Source organism: Stegodyphus dumicola, chromosome 9 (genome assembly GCF_044657685.1).
Source record: "Stegodyphus dumicola isolate Sdum_Otavi_A_Nest chromosome 9, ASM4465768v1".
Classification (NCBI taxonomy): domain Eukaryota; kingdom Metazoa; phylum Arthropoda; class Arachnida; order Araneae; family Eresidae; genus Stegodyphus; species Stegodyphus dumicola.
The window spans coordinates 172,335,311-172,358,238 of NC_140776.1; the positions used below are offsets into that span (position 1 = coordinate 172,335,311).

Below are 22,928 nucleotides of genomic sequence, written 5' to 3' on the forward strand. Positions count from 1 at the left end.
TTTGCTCTCCGTAAGCGTCGCAAAGTTTCACAATATGAATCTGCATTAATTGTTGTTTTGGCTGCATAAACTCCCCAAGCAACACAGCTTTTTGGTCCAGAATTTGTGTGCATCCACAGTTGCGATTGTCGTTTTGTTTCGGACGCGTCATATTGAACCCACGTCTTATAACCTGTCACAATGGATTTCAAAAACTCTTCTCCGTCAGTATTGTAACGGTCAAGTTACAATACTGACGGAGAAGAAACTCAAACGCTGCAACCATTCGGCGACTTTTGTGGTCGTCAGTCAACATCTGTGGGACCCAGCGAGCGCAAACTTTTCTGTAGCGCAACTGTTCAGTAACGGTAGAGTACAAGGAAGATCTTGAAACTTCCGGAAATTTCATCGATAATTCACTTATGGTGAACCTTCGATTTTGCTTAACCGCTTGGTCAACTCGTTGAACAATGTCGTCTGTAGCGACAGACTTTCGTCCTTGATCCTCTTCATCATGCACATCAGTTCGGCCATCTTTCGACACCATTCACAAACAACGCCATCACTCATAAAGCTGTTTCCATACACTCGACTCATTCTTCGATGAATTTCCGCTGCACTGTTCCCTTCTTCCTGCAAGAAACGAATAACAGCTCGCAATTCAAACTTGGCGGGAGAATCAATAGCGACAGCCATGTTTACGTGACTGCATCTCAACAGAAAATGGCGTGTTGAATACGCCAGTGACAGAGCGTGTGGAGGGGAAGATGCGCAGTCGCCTACTACACACACCAACCACCTGCCGCATACCTGGCCATCACACTGTGCGATCGGAGGTTGAAAAAAAACAACCTACGTATTAATACACATGATACACATACCCGTAGATTCTGCTGGTTTATCAGCGGCTGAGCTGTCACGTGGCTTAACACTGGTATTTTCGACTTGGGTTCGATTCCAAGTGAACGGGATGACTGCATTGGCATTTGCGTGGTTTTCCCATGGAGGTAGGAAAGGGAGGAGGGGCCATTCCGCGCTAGAAGTGAAGCACTGCTTTGAAGCTTGGGTCACCAGACGGGGTGTTTTTTGTTTACATTCAGAAGCTCGCTTGATAATTCTGATACAAAATTCTGATAGTATTTCGACACACGACAGTTCCACAGAAATCGAAAAAGGGACACTCTCGCATGAAAGAAACATTCATAGTGTGATGGATAATAGCAATTTGTATAGTTTACTGACATTTACGCAAAAATCACATCTTGGTTATTTTTCGATAACTAACAACAGCGATTTTGATTATGAATTTGTTTTATAAAATTCTAAGCTGTTGTACTACAAAGTATAGATTTTAAGAAAATTGCTAAAAGAGATCTGCCAAAATTTATTTTCTAGATGATTTGAAAAGTTTGAAACTTGATGGCTAAATGTAAATATAAAATTATGTATGTTAAAATATTTGTAATTAGGCACATAGGTCAGATTAAGTTTTTATTAAATAGAGTAACGCATGCAAGGGCTATCTGCCTAAAGAGAGAGATGCCATCGTGGGGGAATTTTGAAGAAAAACTGACCTTTGAGTGGGTATTAAAAATAATACTTATAATTTTCATTCAAATTATATTCATATATATTTTTTATGTAAAACTTTCGGGTGTATGCTAAATTAGTGTAAATTACTTTACACGAAAAATATAGTGAATGCACAGAAATTAAAGATTTGCACATGCCGGAAATGATAAATATGTATGGGTATTTATGCATGTGCTTGCAAAAAGCATGTATCTGCCTTTGACAAAATACTTAAATGTTCATTAAATTATTTATAAATGTATTTGAAATGAAGAATTTATTCACTTATAAACAACTGTGAAAGTACTGTGAAGAAATCTAATGATTAAATGTATCTGATTTATAATGATTATAAATGTTATCTAAATATATAATAACCTTAATATTGAATTGTAAAATAAATTGAAATCCCGTTGACAAATACGTTATAAAACTATTTAAGCAAGAATTGTTCGTATTGGAAAGCAATCTGTTAAAAGGTATTGTAAAGCAAATGCTATGAGATGCGCACTTAAGAACGTAATAAAGAGTTTTGGAATATGTATTGTTGAAATGAAGGGTAAAAAAAAATCTGATAAGTATAATTAAAAGAATTATTCCCTTTACATTTTCTAATAACTCAGTTACAAGTTTATAATTATACTTAAAAAAAAAATTAAAAAAAAAAAAAAAAAAAAAACTTATTTTATTCCCTTTCAGAAATGTTCAGAGAAAGTCAAATACTATTTAATACCTATTTAATTATTAGGAATTAGCGAAATACTTATTTAAAGTATTTCGCTAATTCCTAATAATTCTCTAATTTAAAATGAACAGAATAGAGCATTAATTATAAATTGACTTACATTTTTCGATTTAAAAGAAGCCAAAAAATCATGTCATATTTAAGAAAGTATTTTAGGAAGAAGCTCTATAAATAGAAAAGAAATAATGCATAATTTTAATATTAATAATACAATAAACTTTGATCTTAATTTTTGTACCTTAACCGAATAAAATCGAATTACCTTAATTTTTTTTTCTAATGTAATTAACGAAAACTTGTGAAAATATTTCATTCAAATTAAACCATTCTGAGAAAACTGTCCTGTGAAAAGTATAGCATTTAATTCTGTTCAGAATGAAATGTTCTTTAAAAATATGTTGTTTTCACATACTTAGGACTCTGAAGTGTTGTAGAAAAAGAAAATATATACATTTATATGTATATTTGCGACGTAATTACAAAATATTTACACCCGAACGCGTCAAATCCCATAGAACTCAATGGTAAATGACCCAATGTTTTGGTCACCACGTAGAGATCGCCGGTGCTTCAGAGCAGGGTACGGAGAAACTTGTTTAGGGCGACTCCATCCTACTTTCTACCTCCATGGGTTTTCCCCATGTGTAACGTGTATAGCAGCCACTTTCCCTTTAAATCCTCCACGAAGGTATCCCTTTCCTTAGATAGCCGTAGTGTGCTCTGCCATAATCAGAATTTAAAAAAACCAAGCCTGCTGAAAGTAAGTGCTGAAATTTAGATAAAAACCTTCAGGAATACGCAGGGATAAATTTATTCGACTCAGCTTTATACGAGTAGATATTGCTCTTTTAGAGGCATTAAAATTTTGCGTTATCTTTGTGACATTCAGGTCTGTGGGTTCTATTTTAGCACCCACATTTGCTCGTTTCACATTTCTGTGTCTTAGTTTCATATGTGCAGTAATTAAACTTTTCGTTTTCCTTACATTGGAATTTGACAAATTGATAACCGTGCTATTGGTCTCTAATTGTTCAATGACATTCTTTGCTGTGTTATTTACATCTTTCTCACTACTTTTGTCTAGTGTTTAAAATGTCCATCTGGTGAGCTTCTCCGTTTTTGAGTTCTGGCGTATGTAATTGTCATGTTTTTAACGCATAGTTAAGTCTCTCCAAATTACCAACTTTTTCATTAATATTGCATTAAAACCAATAAAGTCTCAGCTCCGCCAAATCGGGGCCCGGGCTGGAATCCCGGAGAAGGCATGGATGTTTGTAAATGTACAGTGCCCGTGCGGCATGGAGGCACTAAATATGAGGCGAGCCGAAAGTCCTCTAGACAGATTGGTGGTAGGGGAACAGGAGTGGAAGACCTTCGAACCCGTCCCCCCTCTCCATCAAAATAAGGGGCGGAACCGAGCAACATAGTACACTGTAACTACACAAAAGAGCGTGGGCATAAATGTATCGGCAGCATGACTGGAAGACAATTTTAGAATATGTTCAGTTTTGATACTGTGGGCTGCCTAAGCACTTGAATGATATAACAGCATATTTCTCAACAGCGGATCGAATCAAGGTTTGTGTATGCACTGGCATTTTATGCTTTCTGTACTAGTATTTCATACAACAAATATTGTGCCAATTTTTTAAAAAAACTCATTAAAATATTACCAATAAAAGTTCTATTTAAGATATAAGTTCAAGGATTAAATTTATAGTTTAAAGTAAAAAGAATTTTGACATCTGATCAAAACGATGGTTGATGCAAGAAGTTTTAATATATAACCAACATTTACATTTTCTTATTTAATTTTATTTGTCTATTTTATACGACTCAATTTATTTTATAAATTTCAATTCGCTTATATCTTTTATTTCATACTGTTGTTTTATTTAATTTTACTTACTGTCTATTTACTGTTTAATTAACGAAAAATGTTATTGAATATCTATAATCAATTTCCCTGACCGGCTTTCCGCCAACAGTTATAATTTTTTAAATTAAAGTATTTTGCTATTAATTTATCACGTCTAATAGTAAAAAGAGCGCGAACTTTAAAATATAATGAAAGAGACAAATATCGTTCGACATACCTATACGCAATTTTAATTTTAAAAATCTCTCAATACAAACAACCAAAATAGTCCAAGTTTTCTCCACAAACAAAAAGCGAGCATGACTCGTGTCGCCATCTATGAACAAAATGTTAGCTTATAATCTAAAAGGAAATTTTATTAAATTTTAGTTTTTATTTAATTCGTATTACTAGAACATTACACAAAATATTAAACTTTTAAAATATCATAGTCTCTTTTAAATTAAGATATGCACTTAAATAACGATTTTAAAGGAAACACATGAAGAATACCCTAATATTAATAATAATGATACATATATTTCTTCGTATTGAGAAAAGAAATTGTTCTACTTTAAATATTTAAAGACTTTCTTAAAAATATGTATAAATAGAGAAAATGTTCTCTAATGTCAGTTATCATATTTATTATATTATTAAAAATATTTCAGAAATTAAGACTCTAAAACAAAACTGTTTAAAAAATAATTACAGCTTACCCGCGAAACGAACAAGTACAATATTTTGAACTTTAAAGTTTCAGCAGAAGAAAAATGTCTTATGTGTTGATTGTTATTTTGTTTAATAGTAATATTTGTTAATGTTTAGCACATACTTCGCGTTTTGAAAGTAACTTCTTCAATATGTACATTAAATTTTACGAAAAAATTAATTTTGTGTTTAATTAATTAAAACCAGTTACTCTAAAAAGTAAAGCGATTAATAATTAAAATAAGCTTTACTTATTTAAAAAAGCACGAAATGCGTATTTAAAAAAGCTCACAAAATACATTAATAGTTCACAATGTTCTGAGAATTTTGCATAACAACATATGAAGAAAATTTTTGAATTAAAAATCATCGCTCTTCATTACACAAGTAGAGAAAAATAACGCAATTAGCAGAAAGATTATTAATAGGCAAGTTTTAATGCTTGACATAAAAAATGTATCAAAAACCAGCACAATCAGGAAAAAAAATGGGCAAAAACTCAACCTGCGCCGCCCGGGAATCGAACCCGGGTCGCAAGAATGGGAATCTTGCATGATACCACTACACCAGCGGCGCTTGCCCTAGATTTGAAGCACAGTTTATATAAAGCTAAACTTTTAAGTATACTGCATTTATTGGTATGTATATTAATATTTTTAGCTATTTTTGAATATTCTTGGCAAAGTTTTATAATATATAATTCTCTATCTTGCTTCAGATAATCAAGTTAAAGGAATTTTTCTTCTTTCGGAAGTTATTTAAACGAACATTAGCATTCATAAGAATTAAATTGTCTTAATTAAAGTCTTCAAATTACAGTTTCAAAAATATTCATAATTTACAAGAAACGGCACACGGCTCAGTTTGTTGAGAAAACTTACAAGATTGCAGAGAAGATTGGAATTGCAATCTGAAAACTTCTCGTTACAGTCTTAGTATCTCGAAGTAGTTATGCTTTAACAATTTGACGTACTAATTTTTTTTTTTTTTTTTTTTTTTTTTTTTTAACATTTTACGACACTTTGATGAAGTTATTGTTTTCATATTTTTACTACATCATGTTTTTGTGTCTGTTTTCATATCTTGTCGAAAGCGAAATTGCTGATATTTGCGAGAAAGGATGTCTTGAATAATTAATTCTAATGTGCAAAAGTCTAAACGCGGCATAATTTATCGTAGAATAACATCATAAAAACTAAAAACTAAACTGTTTTCACTAAATTGTTATATTGTTATAAAATAAACTATTATCTTAAAAGGCGCTAGCAAACATGCCTCGTGTGCACAAAATCCCTCATCCAGCCTCTATTTTCCATCCATTAATCGTAAACATTTAACTCCAATTACGAAAATGTTTTAATGATAAAAAAATTTAATGATATCAGTTTCGAAAAAATTACGAAATCTAACTTTTTACACCTTCCTCTGATTCCGATACTTATATGTGGAAAAATTTTGTACTCGTTATAAAAAATAAAACACAAAAAAATTAATTTCCATGAGATAAAAATTGGCTGAGATATTTAATTTCAGAATTTGAGGTATTTGGCATCATTTAGAGTTTTACACTGAAAGGTCAGTTCGCAAACAAATTACGCTAATTCGAGGTTGATTCCAACCCCTCATCGCTTAAATTTCATTAAAATTATATTCTTTTATGATTTAGTAGTGTCTGTATGTATAATTTTGTTACATTTGGTACGTCAAAAGAATTTTCACACAAGTAATTTATATGTTTTCAAAGTTTAAAAACAAGGTATTAATACTATCAAAAAGTTTCATTGTCTTGGAATCATGATTAAGTAATTTAAAAAATGCATTAAAATACAAATATTTTACATTTTTAATTAATGCAAACAACATTACTTGCAGATACTGTGATATATGTGCCGACACTGACGCTTGCCAGTGTTTTCTGGAACACCAATTTTATAAGATTCTGAGGCTAACAAACGGCCGAGTGGTAAAGTCGCTGAACACTGGTAATTCAGTCCTTCGCTCTAATAGCCCGTGAATAGAACCTGCATAGAAATCTTTTGTAAATGATATTTTATATTTACAACATAGAAATGCAAACTACTTTTCCCTATGAAATTTTCTGTATGGTCTTTAAATATGATTCACGATTTTGTTATCAAATACCTCGGTCAGTCCACCAGCGACGAAGCGGTAAAAGCCGCTAAATACTGGTAGTTCAGTCGAGGCTTCGAGTCCCGACGAACAGGTTTGTTCAATGGGCATTTTAATGATTTTCCCCCATGTGTAAAGTGGATAGGAGGCAGTTTCCCTTAAAGAGTTCTCCACTGTGCACCCCTTCCTTTCCGTGTAATGGGAAATGGCGGAGCAATTGATAAATAAATAAATGTCTTTGCCAATTTCTGCCGTATAGGAATCAAACATTTTGTGTTTTAATTTTTATAACTAGGATAAAATTTTCCTAAATATAAACATACAGATCGGAGAATGTAAAAAGTTATATTTCGTAATTTTTACAAAACTGATTTCTTTAAATTTAAAAATGCCAAAGCATGAATCTACGTCATTTAAAGCATTTTTGTAATTGGAAGTATATATTTACGACCAACAGTAGCGAAGATAAAGATCGGGTTAAGACTTTTCCGGAGCGGTGTAATACGAGGGCTATCCAGAAAGTAGATTACGTTTTGGAATAAAAAAATAAACAAAGTATAGGAAACAAATTTTATTATATACAGATGAAAGCCACACTCAAATACTACTTTTCTACATAGTCACCATACAAATTAAGGCATTTATCGTAGCGATGTACGAGCTTGGAAATTCCTTCGTCGAAAAATTCGGCCGCCTGCGCCTACAACCACTTCGTTACCTCTTCTTGCAGCTGTGCGTCGTCATCAAAACGCATTGATTTGCAATTTCGTTTCACAGTTCACATGTTTCACCCATGTTTCGTCACCAGTAACGATGCGATCGAGTAAAGAGTCACCATCCTTATGGTAAGCGTCCAAAAAGTTCAACGCTGCAGCCATTCGCTGATTTTTGTGGTCCTCTGTCAAGATTTTTGGAACCCATCTTGCACAAAACTTGTGGTAACCAAGCTTTTCGCTGATGATTTCGTGCAACAAACTTCGCGAAATTTGTGGAAAACTCAAAGAAAGTTCCGTTATTGTGAAATTTCGATTTTCACGGACTTTAGCATCGACTTTTTCGAGAAGTTCGGCGGTCACTATGCTGGGTCTCCCACTTCGATCTTCGTCGTGAACATTGGTTCGGCCATTTTGAAATCTTATGACCCACTGACGCACTCCACCTTCAGTGATAATGTTGTCCCCATACACTTCACGAAGCTGCCGATAGATTTCTATCGGTTTACAGTTTTTTGCAGTCAGAAACCTTATTACTGAGCGCACCTCGCAGCTCGCGGGATTTTCAATTAACGCAGACATTTCAAACCGTCACAGTATCTGAACGGAGCACAGCACGAACCTCTCACTAGCACGGCTAGATGCAGACTGAGCTGCGCAACGCTCTGACCCCAAGATGGCCGCGCTAGCCCCACCCCTAGCGGACACAGACGGAAACGTAATCTACTTCCTGGATGGCCCTCGTATAAACAATAGCGTTGTTCCTACTGTTCTGAAGTGTGTTCTATTATTTCTGTTTGTTCTATTTGTTTCGAATGCTGATTTAACCTATATACACAGCGTTTAAAACGGGTAAATTGCTAATAGTAGTTTTCAATTGAGTTATAATATGGATTATTCCTTTTCCTGTTTTTTGTAACTGTTGTTGGATTAACCGTGTTTCTGAATTAACCTTGGACATCGACCGACTAATCGCGATATTGAGTTACTTGTAAAAACGTTTTAAAAAATCTGTCATCGACACCACATCACTTCCTTATACAGCCTATTAAATTGTACACCTCTTTTGCTTAATTTCATTCAAACTTATTTCCTCAAACTTCATTAAAGATATACATATTCCTCATTCAATCAATTCATTTATCACCTCGCGGCCAAGCGTAACTCTGATTCTTGACATACATATATCAGGTAACTCTGATTCTTCACGTACATATATATCGGGAGAGATTCTAGAACACGATACACCTCTCCCTCGTCGGAGAAAAGATTATTAAGATATTACGGTACTGGAGCTGTAATGGTTTAGGCAAGCATTATGTTGCACTAATATGTCTCTTTCTAATCATATGCCTTTAAAAAAGATATTTTTTGTCTTATAGTGTATCGTTCAATAATCAATTTTCATTGTACAAAACTGCATTCATTCAAAGAACTCAATTTGTTTTCTTATTTCCCTGTCTATAAAACTGAGTGCAGAGAAGTTAGATGTTTAGAGAAAGGACCGCCTCATTTTCTGACGACTCCAATACGGGCAGTCTTCCTTTTTCCAATTTCTCCGTGTTTAGGGTCGTTTGTAATTTGTGACTTGACCACATATGACCAGCATTCAGCCTCACAGCCCTGCATGTGTTTGACAAAAGCTTCGTGACTAACAGGAAGTATAAAAAAGAGATCTTAAAGCCCCTTGTTCGACTTTTCAGAGCCGCAGTTTCTCCTAGTTCCTCTTAATGGACGATAACACTCGTACTAGGGCTCAGCTGGTCGACAGATGCCTGGAAAATTAGGATATTCGCTGCATGGATTGGACAGCCAGATCTTCCGAACTTATAGAACATGATTGAGACGCTCCTAGCAGAGCACTTTCTTCTCACCATATCTTCCTCCGAGAACCATCTGTGTGTTAAAACTGCTTTATTGTAGGAGTGGGATCGATTGCCACAGGTACTCCATAACTGCCCCTTATCCAGTATGCCATCACTTTGCGTGACCTGTATGACTGTAAGAGAGGACCATATAGCAAATTAGACTCAATCGCGATGTGGATTTTCTGCATTCCTCTAGTATGAGCTTTACTGATCATACTGGGCACATAAAATGACTTTTGAATGGTATGTCTCTTTCTCTATATATACATGCCATATATATACATGCCAAATTTCGTTGAAATCTACTCAGATCTGTCCATTAGCTCTTTAGAAATTCGACATAATGTAAGAATATTCTTAATTTTGTACACGAGTGTATATGAATCGTATAAAATATTTCGATCATACATTTATAAAGTTCTTTTATTCACAAGCACCTAATACTTTTCTTCTGTTAACTAATACAAAAATTTAGAATAGCATTTTTTTAAAAATTTTTTAGAAATAAATAACATTTTTTTGTCTTCCACGAATATTTTGTGGAATACTCGGTAATAATTGGCACATAATTCAGTGGAAAATTTAAGGTATTTTTGCTTCAATTGATTTCGGTGCTGAAAGAACAACATTATTGCAATATGCTGTGGTAATAAAATCTATAAAATTTTTAATGCATCTGAAAAAGTTTGCTACATAAAAAATAAAGGTCTTTCTCAAAAACTGCTTTGTGTATATTCGTCTAATAGCATTTTGTTTTCAACAGAACATGCACTGTTCTTTCTTTTTCCCTTCTGCGGATGGGAAGTTTGGGTAGAAGACAGGTACGTTTTTGAATAAAAATTGAGGAACAGACTCAAAAATAAAAGTGCAAAAATTATATCCATATATATTCCATGCGTGCTTGTCTTGCACCCAGTTAGAGGAACCATTACGAAAACAAAAAGTAGCATCATGATAAACTGAATCTGAAAAAAGAAAAAAAAAATACAATAAATAAATAAATTAAATTTAAAGCAAGCTATGGCACAAAGATTTAATAAAAAATAATTTTCAGACCAGAAAATAAATAAAGTTTCCTGAAAATAGAACTAGGAAGAATTAGACTGAAATGCGTGTAATGATAAAAACTTTGAAACCTGCAATCAAATTATCAAATTAATAGTATAACTTATTGCATCCTTAATTACATACATATGTGATAATAACTTCAGACTGCTCCATAATTAGAAAGATGACACTCGAAAGAAAGACTTGTAGACCGACGTCGCCGTTTGAACATACTCTTTATTACTGGAGACGAACTAATTATCGAGAGCATATTTTCATTACACATGATCATGAGCGCAGTTCACACCACATTATTTTACACTTTTATTTTATTTACCATAATTGTGTAAATTCCTTATTATAGCGCACTAAAATTTGATTGCAATTGTAGTATTTAGTGCTTTTGCTTGTGTAACGCAGTATTTTCTGTCAGCATATAATTTATAAGTTAGTAACTTTATTATGTCAAAATTAATTTCTTATGTAGTTAAGTATTATGTAGCTAGTACTTTTATTATGTTATAAATTATGTTAGTAATTTTATTATGTTATAAATTATGTTAGTAATTTTATTTTATCTGCAATACGTGCTATTTCAGAAATAGCCTTGTTTTCTTGTGTTAATTCAGTAACAGCATTGTGTTAATTCAGTAAAAGGATTGTATTCCTGTGTTAATTACAATTCAAGCAATATTTTATTCCACCAGTTTTTCTTTCACCTGCTAAGTGTTTTCATTATTTCAGCAAAAGTTTTATGTCTTTTTGCTAATTGCACTTCAAGCAATGTACTAATCAGGCGTATTGCACTCATGTGTCAGCACTATCTTGGCACTAAAACTTGTTAGTGTAGTTTTACTTGCATTCGTAATTGCAATTGACTTTTATTTTATTTACCATAATTGTGTAATTTCCTTATTATAGCGCACTAGTATTTGATTGTAATTGTAGTTTTACTCTTCTATTGCGACTTTTACACCATATGCTCAGTTTTTTATAGTTTTTTTTGACTGTATTACATTCACTTGTTTTAGTATTGTTTTTGTAATACGAGTACTAGGCATATAGCACTGCTAATGTACTTAGTGGTGCGTATCTTTAGTGTTTCTGCGTATTCTACTTGTGGTTATCATTAGCATTGAATTTATGTTTTTAACTTACACTTCTTAAAGACTTTACACTGCATTATACTTTATTCTCTGTGTAAGCACAACATTGTTTATCTTCTGCATACGAATCTTTTGGCATTTAGTACTAGTCTCTGATGGCAACCAGAGACGATTCACCCAATTTGCTGTATAAATTAGATCAGCCAGCAGTCATTAGCCAAGAGGCACAGACTTCAGAGGATTCTGTACAGACGCCAACTGTGAAGGTGAATTCCTTAATAGACAATTTTTTAAGACACCTAGAAAAGCACCGAGGTAGACGTAAACTTACCTCAGCAGTAATTTCTGTCCTGGCAGATTACTTAGCTGATATAAGGATTGTTTTGAACGACCAAGAGGTAAGAATTGCAGAACTTTATGGTGAATTAAAGGCACTTAAGGATAAATTTCCAACTTGTGTTCCGTACTGCTCAGCTTCTGACACTGTTCAGCCCATCCCATCTGTTCCACAAGACACTGTTCTCAGAACAGAGGAAGAAGTGAACCACGAACAGATAGTGGAAGAAGCTTTCCAAACGGTTGTTAACAAACGCGCCCGCAAAAAGCAACAAGCTCCCGTTCAGATTCCTCTCTCGGAGCACGTACTACTAATTAAAGACAAAGACGATAAGAGGACTCCAGACAGCATTAAAGAGCTTTTAAAATCTGTTATCAATCCAATTAAGCTAGGTGTCCACGTAGTACAGGTAAGATCCACACGATCTCGTGAACTCTTGGTAAGGTGCAGGGAGAAGGCACATCTAGCAAGACTAAGAGGCGCCATCACTGCGAATTCTCAATTAAGCAATCTGCAAGTTCGAGAGCCAAGAGTTCCAAGACGCTCCGCTATTGTGTTCGCTACTCCAGAAGACACAACTAAAGAAGATCTTACGACAGCGTTTCGTGAAGCACTCGGGCGCTACTCAAACGAAGGTATACACCCAGCACGCTCCTTCAAGAGTAAACTGGGTCTCACGAATTGGATCGTAGAATTTGATGTTCACATTATAGATAAAGTCCTTTCACTCAGAAGTGTCTATCTTGGCCTAAGTTCCTGTGCTGTATAGGAATATCATCGCATTACGCGTTGTTTCAAGTGTCAAGGCTTTGGACACCTAGCCAGGTATTGTAGTGAAGAAATAGTGTGCAGCACTTGTGGGGGCGCCCACCGCCACACAGATTGCAGTGGTGATCTAACAATCTGTCAAAGGGCAAACGCTTCTGAGCAATTGAATTTAGATACAAAACACACAGCAAGTGACACGCAATGTCCCATCTACAAGCAGCATATGGAGCGTCTGATGCGTCGCGCTCAGGCGAACCATTAACTTCTCTATTTGCTAACGAATTGCAAGGTATGATATTCGCCCAATGCAATCTGCAAAGGGCGCGAGCAGCTACATTAAATTTTGCTGATCTATTGGTAAGATTTAAGGCCACAGTCTCATTTATACAGGAGTTTTATACTAGTGGTGAATACAAACATGGTCTGCCAAGCACAGCTAAAATCTACTTGTCAACTTTAAAACTCGCAGGTTTGATTTATCATGGTCCATTGTCACCAGTTCTAATCCGACAAACCGGACATACAGTTACATTCCTTTTAGAACTACACACTTCCTCGCTAGCCCTCACGAGCGTCTATATGCCTCCCAGTGGTTCTATGGATGATCTTCTGCAGGAACTGAATCCTGATTTTCTTGCCAGATATCCGTTTCACATTATAGCAGGGGATTTTAATGCCTCGAGTTCTCTTTGGGAAGCACGGGGAGAAAATGAGAGAGGCCGGAAGGTTCTAGACTTTATCTCGGAAAGTCGGCTAGTTGTGATCAACTCTGAGGAGTCCCCTCCCACTTTCTTTACCACTAGGGCGGAGGGTTGGCCTGATCTGACTTTAGCTTCATCCCCACTAGCACATCTTATCAGCAATTGGAGAGTCAATGATACGCTGACGTTCAGTGATCACAGGCTGATTCTCTTTGAACTGCAATTGCCGAGCATATATTACACACAGTATCGCTTAAAGACGAAATATGGCGGACATTCCAAGTTCATGCAACAGTGCAGGCTGATTTTGCCCCAGTACCTCAAAGGACTAGACAACTGTACATCTGGTAACGATTTGGACAGAATCTACGATAAATTAATACATGATCTGATGGCAGTTGCTCGGATGTCATACAAAAGGAAGAGATTGAAAATATCTGACTCTTTATCCTGGTGGAACGGCAAACTTACGGAGCAGAGGAGTAGAGTTAGAGCTTTACGCAGAAGAGCGCAGGCGGAAATAGACCCTGCTGCCAGGCAAAGTAGAATGCAACTTTACAGAATGGAACACGCCAGTTACAAAAAACTAATCATTAATAGCAAACTGGAAGCGTGGCAAAACCATTGCAGCAGAGTCATAGAGCATTATGGCAAGGTACAGAAAGTAGCCTGTGCGAAAGTATTTCGTCCACTACAGTTAGCAGCTTCGCAACTTGGCACTACTAGCGAAGAAATTTTGGGCAACATACTTGAAGCTATCTTTCGCAATGACACACAGGAGACAGACTCAGCACGACAGGCGGACATCAGAGAACACTATGATAACTGTAATTGGACTACCACTGAAAGTGACTCGAAGCTGCCAGCGCCAAAAGAATTGCACAGAATAGTCAAGGCTCTAGTCAATAACAAGGCACCGGGCCCAGACGGCCTTGACAACATCTTAATTAAGGTTGTGCATCAAGCATGCCCAAAGCTCTTGGTTAAATTATGTGGCACATGTTGAAGACTGGGTCATTTCCCAACAACTATGAAAATAGCCGAGATAGTTCTCTTTCTGAAGGTCGGGAGGGGCCCCGATGATCCAAGATCCTACAGGCCTGTCAGTCTGCTACCAGCCATTAGTAAAGTAGTTGAACGAGTAATACTGAGCAGACTCAATCATTTCTTAAGCAAAAGAAATATAATACACCAAGCTCAGTTTGGTTTTAAACAGGGTACTTCAACAGAGCATGCTCTGACCAGTCTGTTGGACACAATCAAGGATAACCGAAATAACGATCTGCACACAGCAGTCGTGTCAGTCGACATCCAAGGGGCATTCGATTCACTCTGGTGGCCAGATGTGATCGAATGTCTAGACCGAATTCAGTGCCCGATTGAAATCCTCAGGATTATTCGCAGCTATTTGTCTGATCGGCAAATACAGATAACAATGCCAAATGGCCAACTTCAACGACGACTGGTGCGTGGCTGTCCCCAGGGTTCATGCCTGGGCCCAGTCTTATGGAACCTGGTTGCCAACACGATATTTGATCTTTACAATGGTGATGAGACTGTCAAAGTCCAGGCATTTGCCGACGACTTTCTGCTTTTGGTCACTGGAAGACACAGACTGCAGGAGAATGTACAGCGAGCACTGAACCTCTTTGCACAATGGGCAGCCGATCACAAACTGGACATTTCAGCGTCCAAAACTAACATTTTACTCATAGGGCGTAAAGGTCCACTGAGGCGGAATCCAACTATAAGATTATTAGGTCATCCAGTTAGGACTGTTTCCCAGTTGAAATATCTAGGTGTCATCATAGACAACCGCCTCAACTGGATTCCACATTTGCATCATATACACCAGAAAGTAGTATCTCTTACCAATAACATGAGACGAACTACTGGCATGTATTGGTGCATTAGACCAGACATGTTGAAGATCTGGTATCGTACAATAACAGCGAGGGTGATTTTGTACGGGTCTTCAGCATGAGGTATTCATCTCAATGGAAACCTGAGGAGGAAACTCAATTCTATTCAGCGTCTCCAACTCCTCATGATTACTAAAGCTTATAGGACCACTTCGACAGATTCATTGCAGGTGCTCGCTGGGTTACCACCATTGGATCTTGTCGTGGAGAGGGAGGCTGGACAAGCACGGATCCTACGCATAAAGGAAGATTTTATCTTGTGGGGTACCAATTACCGCGCTCGTGATTACGAGGATCATTCCCCTCGTTCTCTAGGACATCCGGCGGACATAAATTATGATGACAAAGTCACCATAAAGCCCTTAATTCCGGCTAGGCACGAAATTTGTCTTTATACGGATGGTTCCAAAACGGAGCTTGGCACAGGTAGCGGCTTCTGCGTCATGCGAGGCAATACTATCTGCTACACTTGGTCACAGAGGCTGTCAGATTACAATAGTGTATTTCAGGCGGAACTTGTAGCAATAAAGGCAGCATTAGATTATATTAAGCAAAATCTAACAGGACCAGTCAGAATACTGAATGATTCAGCATCGAGCCTACTGGCCATTAAAGAACTCAACAGCAAAGCGGATTCTGTCCACATTATTAGGGATGCTCTACTTCAGATTCCCGAGTCCCAACGACCGTACTTGAGCTGGGTTCCAGCGCATGTAGGCATTGTTGGAAACGAAGAGGCCGATAGGCTTGCTAAGCTAGCAGCTAACGACTTGAATATGCCTGTAACACTGTAAGGATCTTAAGTTTTACTAACGTTTATTTTATTTTAAATCTTTACTATCACTTCTTATTTTCTACTTCCGGCCAGAATTATAAGCGTGAAGGAGTTTATGCAAAGTTGTCTGGCGAACGCCAAGTATTTAAGTGTGGCCTTTTTGCCAAGCAGAAGAGAGGAAGCCGTGAGTTCGAAGCAGGCCGCTTACCTTAGAAGTTACGCAGTTGCTACCTTGCCTTCCAGGCCAGAGGTTTTAATCCTCTTGATAAATTAAACGTATTGTAGTGTTCACAGTCTCTGTGCTACATACGCTTCCTGTTATTATAAGGCCAATCTTATTCTAAAGTTAAATTAGAGTTTAGTTTTATTTTGATATCTTTTAAGTTAGACCCCGAGTGGAGGGTCATTGTATTCCGAAGTACGGAAGTCATTGTACATAAAGAAAAAAATAAAGGGTTTTGTATACCCTTCGTCTGTATCCTGTCTACTTACTACAATTAGTGAACATAGCTTTAGTAAGCTCTCTGTTCTAGTCAGGTCATTGTATGTTTCCGAAGAAGGTTAGAAGAAACATTGAACCTGATAGTGGCGCCCGACGAAGAATAACCATGGCCGAGTTTCAAGAAGAACCTGTGCTGCCTGCAGAAACAGCTCAGAATCCAGAAATGCCAGCTGCCGCCCTGGAAGGATTTGGGTACATTGTCCAGACCATGCGCGCTTCGATGAAACCAGAAGCAACGTTTAATGGAAACTCACAGGTAACCAGTTTTTTGGAAAAATTGGATGACTACTTCATGCTCTACCCCATGCACGAGTTTCAAAAAGTTACCTTAGCTACCAGCGCTTTGAGGGGCCAAGCGCTTAACTGGTTCAAATGTATCGGCAGAAGTCTCTTGGGTCAAGCAGGAAGTCCCACCTATACTTACGAAAATTTCAAGACTGCCCTACTAAAAGCCCTCCCTGTTGTAAGGGATCGTGCGAAATTAGAAACAGAACTTTTCAGTATATATCAACAAGGAATGGAAAACCTCTCGAGTTTTATTTTAAGAAAAATTCACGTTTTCAAGCTCTTGTATGGAAACCGTCCGGATCCTGAAATAATTCAAGTGATTTTGCCGAGGTTACTACCCCAAGTGCAAGACTTTATTGAATTGAGAAATCCGACTACACTGGAAAAATTATTTGAGCTAGCAATCCAGTTTGAAAGTAGAAGAACGGCGGACGTCGAAAGAAGACGCCAATATCAACAGCGAAACCAATTTGGTACGCCAAGACTACAGCAAACTCAAGCACATGGCTACGGAGAAAAAGCGAATCAGTGGGCAAGGAAACCCGAGCATTCAAAAACAGCCGGCGAACGTCGACAGTTCAATAGCAACCCAGGAAAAAAGTCTCAAGGCCAGTGGAGAAAGAAGGAAAGCACCGAAAGGAAAAATAATTTAAACTAAAACGGATTTCTGCTGACGAGAGGGTGCGGAAATCCGAAGGCCACGAAAACCCCTCTTTCTACAAGTTAAATACAGTAATGGTGAAAAATTTAACTCTTCCGAAGATTGAAGTCTTGGTAAATAATATCCCGGCCACCGCACTCCTGGATACCGGCGCGCAGTGTTCCTGTGTGGCAGAAGTCTTTTTTAGAAAGTATTTTCGCAAATACCGCATATATAATGCGGATAATACAACAGTATTAGCGGCGCAAGGAGAACAATGTAAGTGCGTAGGTAAAGTACCTTTGTACATCCGTATCAAGGACGAACAAGTAAAGGTGATGTTTTTTATAGTAAAGAATTTGCAAGCACACTTAATACTAGGAATAGACTTTCTTTCAGACGCACAAGCTACACTGGATTTTAATGAAGCGTCTCTTAAGCTGACGATGAAACCAGTGCGTGTAGAAAAGGTTGAACCGCCAAGGTTAAATCTCGACCACCTGCCTAATGACGAGCAAGATAGAATCCGACAAGTGGTAAGTGAATTTGCTTCCTTATTTAGTGATATTCCAGGATTTACCCAGGTTACTAACCATAGTATTGACACCGGAGATGCATTGCCGGTTCGTCAAAAACCATACCGGTATGATAAGAATAAGGAAAAAATTATAGAATGGCATATTACCGATATGCTACGTAAAAAGATCGTAACGCCTATCTCAAGTAGTTATGCTAGTCCGGTAGTTTTATGTAAGAAAAATAATGATTATCCTTTGGAGCATCCAAAAAGGTGGAGATTCGCTATTGATTACCGTAAATTAAATTCCATAACGAAATATCCGGTATATCCGTTACCGATTATAGAAGAAATTTTAAGGAACATAAAATCAACCAAATTTATGACGACTTTAGACTTAACGAATGGTTATTTTCAAATAGGGATCAGGCCTGAGGACGTGCCTAAGACTGCTTTTATAACCAAGTCTGGCACTTATGCATTTTTGCGAATGCCGTTTGGCCTTTCAGGCGCCCCAGCAACATTTCAGCGATGCATGGACATTGTGTTAAGACCTGTTCTCGGAAAGTCCACATTTATCTATTTAGACGATATCATTATTACTAGTGATAATCTAGACCAACATGTACAGGATTTAAGACAGGTGTTTTCTTTATTAAATGAGGCCGGTCTAAAAGTTAATGTCGAAAAATGCAAATTTGCAGCCCCTGAATTAAAATATTTAGGTTACAAAATATCGCAAAAAGGGATCGAGACAGATGAATCAAAAATAATCGCTGTACAAAAGTATCCGACTCCAAACACGGCAAAGAAGCTCTCTTCTTTTCTAGGACTTTGTTCATATTATAGGTCCTTTATAAAAGATTTTGCGGCTATCGCTGAGCCATTGTTAAAATTAAAAAGGAAAAAGGCAAGATTCTCGTGGACGGCCGAAGCCAATAGTGCTTTCGAAAAATTAAAACAAGCATTAACGCAAGCCCCTGTGTTGAAATTTCCTGAAAAGGATGAAAATTTAGAAATTTCAGCGGATGCTTCGGATTATGCGGTAGGAGCGGTACTTTCGCAAAATCAGCAGCCAGTGGCATTTTTTAGCCGAACTTTAAATCAAACACAAAGAAACTATTCCGCGACCGAGAGAGAGACACTTGCAGTTCTGTTAGCAGTGCAAAAGTTCCGAGTCTATTTTGGAAAGGCGCCGATAACAGTATATTCTGATCATGCGGCGGTAACTAGATTGTACTCTGGGAAAAATTTATCCCCAAGGTTAATAAGATGGGCACTCAAGCTGCAAGAATATAATCTGGTAATCAAGCATACCCCCGGAAAGGAAAATATCGTAGCAGATGCCCTGTAACGAATTAAATTAGACGAACAGGGTAATACCGTAAAAGTTGCAATGCTGACAGCGTGTACAATAAATTCCCGAGAAACTGTAATAACCGAACTGGGTAAGGATCCTGAGTTTGGAAGTATTTATGAGTATTTGAAGGATCCTGAAAATTTTAGCCACCAAGATATTGTGGCGATAAGAAATAGGGCGGCCCATTACGAACTAATAGATGGTCTATTATTTTATACAAAAACTACGAATTCCAACAACGAATTTCGACCTGTTATCCCAGCTAGTCTTAGATTAAATATCCTGCAAAAGCTCCATGACAGCCCTTTAGCTTCTCATGCTGGTATTCGAAAAACTACTCAACGCGTACGCGAGGCAGTCTACTTTCCTGAACTGCAAAAGTTAACAAGGGCGTATGTCCAGTCCTGCCCAACATGTCAAGCCGTTAATTATATTAATTTCCGCCCGGCCGGGTTTCTAAATAGTATTAAATCCGAATTTCCAAATGAAATAATCGGCATCGATTTATTGGGCCCTTTCCCAAAAAGTCAGTTAAACAAAAGTCGCTATCTCCTTGTTATAGTTGATCATTTTAGTAAATGGACCGAAATTGTTCCCTTAAAACGAGCCTCCGCGAAATTAGTTACCGATTCTATTTTAAATAAATATATTTTAAAATACGGGGCGCCCCTAAAAGTTATATCGGATAATGGTCCTCAATTTGTAAGTAATATATTTGAAGACATGTGCCAAAAACTGGGCATACGTCATTTAAAAATGGTCCCGTATCGGCCGCAATCAAATATAGCGGAACGGGTCAACAGAAATATAGTGAAAATTATCCGTAGTTATGTTAAAAATTTTCATAAAAGCTGGGATAACTATGTCAATGAATTTGCTTTCGCCCTTAGGACCGCAAAACATGATACAACGGGCAAAACTCCTGCTGAGTTATTTCTAGGCAGAAAGGTTATAACACCGTTAGATAAACTATTTTATGTGCAACAAAGAGCCCCAGAATTTAAAATGGGTGATATAGAAAAACTAATAAAAGAAGCAAAAAAGAATACGGAAGTAGCACAAAGAAAACAAAAATTGTATTATGACTTGAAACGACGGGGAGTAACTTATAAAGTAGGGGATGAAGTACTAAAAATTAAGCATTCACTTTCTTCAGCACCAGAAGATAAAACTGCCAAATTTTTTCCACGCTTTGAAGGACCATATGTTAGAAAAAATAACTCACGCTGTTGTAGTGTTAAAGGCAAGAAATGATGAAACCTGTTCCGCAAACATTGATCAAATCAAGCCCTACTTCGATCGTAATAAAATGCAAATCTTTTCAGATCTTTTGCAGGATCCGGTACGGCAGACACCGCAGGTACAAGTTCCAGAGGTGGGAAAACGACAGGTACAAGGGCAAGCCAATGAGAGACAGAAGCAAGTGAAAAAAAAATTGCCCCGCGGAAAAACTGAAGGTAAAAAGAAAAAGAAGCCGTTCCACCGTCCAAAAAACAGAGTTCACGAACACCCCCAGAATGAAGAAGGGAGAAGGACGACGTATGTGGAAAAGACCGGGAGAAAGGACGGCAACTATAACCCGGCTGTGAAACGGAAGATTGACTCATCCGACAGAACTCTCCGCAGCAAAAGTCGCCGAACTGCGGAAGGGCCATCAGCGGCGGAGGAAAAAGTACAAGAAAAATTTGAACGGCCAACAACGAGGTCCAAGCAGGATCACGACAGAAGTTTCCCGGTTCCACCAAGACCAGCTGCCTTCAAACGGCCAAGACCACAAGCAGAGCACAAAAGGAAGATGTTCAAGGGTGGCCGTAGTGGTGAAAAACGGAAGCTTCCAGAGGAAAGCACTGAAGGGCGAGCCCGTACAAGAAGGAGGATCAACCAAGCTACGGTCTGCAGCACCTTTAAAGACTGGGCCCAGAAAAGGATGTCTGAATATTACAAAGATAAGTAAAATTTTATGTTACTTTACAAACTTAAGTTAATCTTTCATTCTTACTGCAAGTGGCAGATTTCAAGAAGTTTTACCTCATGCGAGGTCTACCTTTATCGCCAAAAGGGCGAGAAATGAGTTGTGACCGATTTTCTTATTATGTTTTTCAATTACTCGCGCGTAAAACTAAAGTTGATGTATAATAGCGTTGTATAAAGACTTAAATATTGTAAAAAGTTATTGTATAAATTTTATTTAAAACATTCTAACAAGAAAGAAGTTTTAGTCTGAAAGACTTTTTGAAATGTAGTATTATTTCAATGTAGAAAGAATTGGCACTTGCTTTGAAAAGAATAGAAGTTAACAATGTACTACTAATGTATGTTTTCAAATGTGTAAAATTAACGGCATCTTGATATGTTCTTGTATACATGTGAACTGTTATTTTGAATGTTTAGAAATACCGTGATATGGTAAATGTGAAAGTAATGTTAAAAATTTGTTATTCGTGTGACTGTAAAGATTAAATCATGGTGAATATGTGTTAAAGGTTGAATGATGCAGTTAGACTCTCTGACGCTACACTTTAGAGTTAGCCACTTTCAGAATAGTACCTCAGGGTCTAGAGTTGAAATTAGGGTGTGTTAAGAGGTCTCGTATGTTTAATTTTAACACGTTAGTGTTTTGATTGTAGGAGGAAGTGTTGAACACATAGACAGAAACACATTCGTGTTCGGTGTTTTTACAACACATGTCAGAGAGCACGGGGAGAGATAATTAAAATAGTCATGAATGAAATAAGAATGTTAAGAAAAGTATATTCTATATGTTATTTGCAATGTCATTCTGTAACATTTCATTAAACTAGTTTTCCTTCCAGATCTCTGGAAGGAACCAGAATTGAATAAAAGCTCCTGGTTAGATGCAGTACAGATGAAAAAAAGATTGTTGTATATCCTGGGAGCTGCTATTGTAACAAATTTCTTTCTTTTAAATTTTCTAGTTTCTGGAGAAGTTATGTTTGTAAAAGGTTGGCCTCGCGTTAGATTCTAGAGCTAAGAGTTTTCAACAAGGTCGTTTTAGACCTCAGTTTCAAACTAATTAACTCGGGCGGGAAGTATGTAAGGATCTTAAGTTTTACTAACGTTTATTTTATTTTAAATCTTTACTATCACTTCTTATTTTCGACTTCCGGCCAGAATTATAAGCGTGAAGGATTTTATGCAAAGTTTGTCTGGCGAACGCCAAGTACTTAAGTTGTGGCTTTTTGCCAAGCAAGTAAGAGAGGAAGCAGTAAGTCAACGCAGGCCGCTTACCTTAGAAGTTACGCAGTTGCTGTTCACCTTCCAGGCCAGAGGTTTTAATCCTCTTGATAAATTAAACGTATTGTAGTGTTCACAGTCTCCGTGCTACATACGCTTCCTGTTATTATAAGGCCAATCTTCCACGTGTATTA

The 22,928-nt window shown here is 37.1% G+C and overlaps 1 protein-coding gene and 1 non-coding gene across 4 annotated transcripts in view; both read right to left on the bottom strand.

Annotated features, from left to right (window-relative positions):
• Positions 1-5,370: 5,370 nt before the first annotated feature.
• TRNAG-CCC (transfer RNA glycine (anticodon CCC)) lies at positions 5,371-5,441 on the bottom strand. Its single transcript has one exon. It is a non-coding gene; the product is annotated as a tRNA-Gly (tRNA).
• A 4,540-nt stretch (positions 5,442-9,981) lies between these two features.
• The window catches only part of LOC118186805 (very long chain fatty acid elongase 7-like), a 121,139-nt gene continuing 108,192 nt past the window's right edge, over positions 9,982-22,928 (bottom strand). For all 3 annotated transcript variants that reach the window (XM_085824351.1, XM_085824350.1, XM_085824352.1), the window contains one exon: positions 9,982-10,541. In XM_085824351.1, coding sequence (XP_085680477.1) covers positions 10,290-10,541 — 252 coding nt within the window. In that variant the 3' untranslated portion in view covers positions 9,982-10,289. The remainder of the gene's footprint in view (positions 10,542-22,928) is intronic.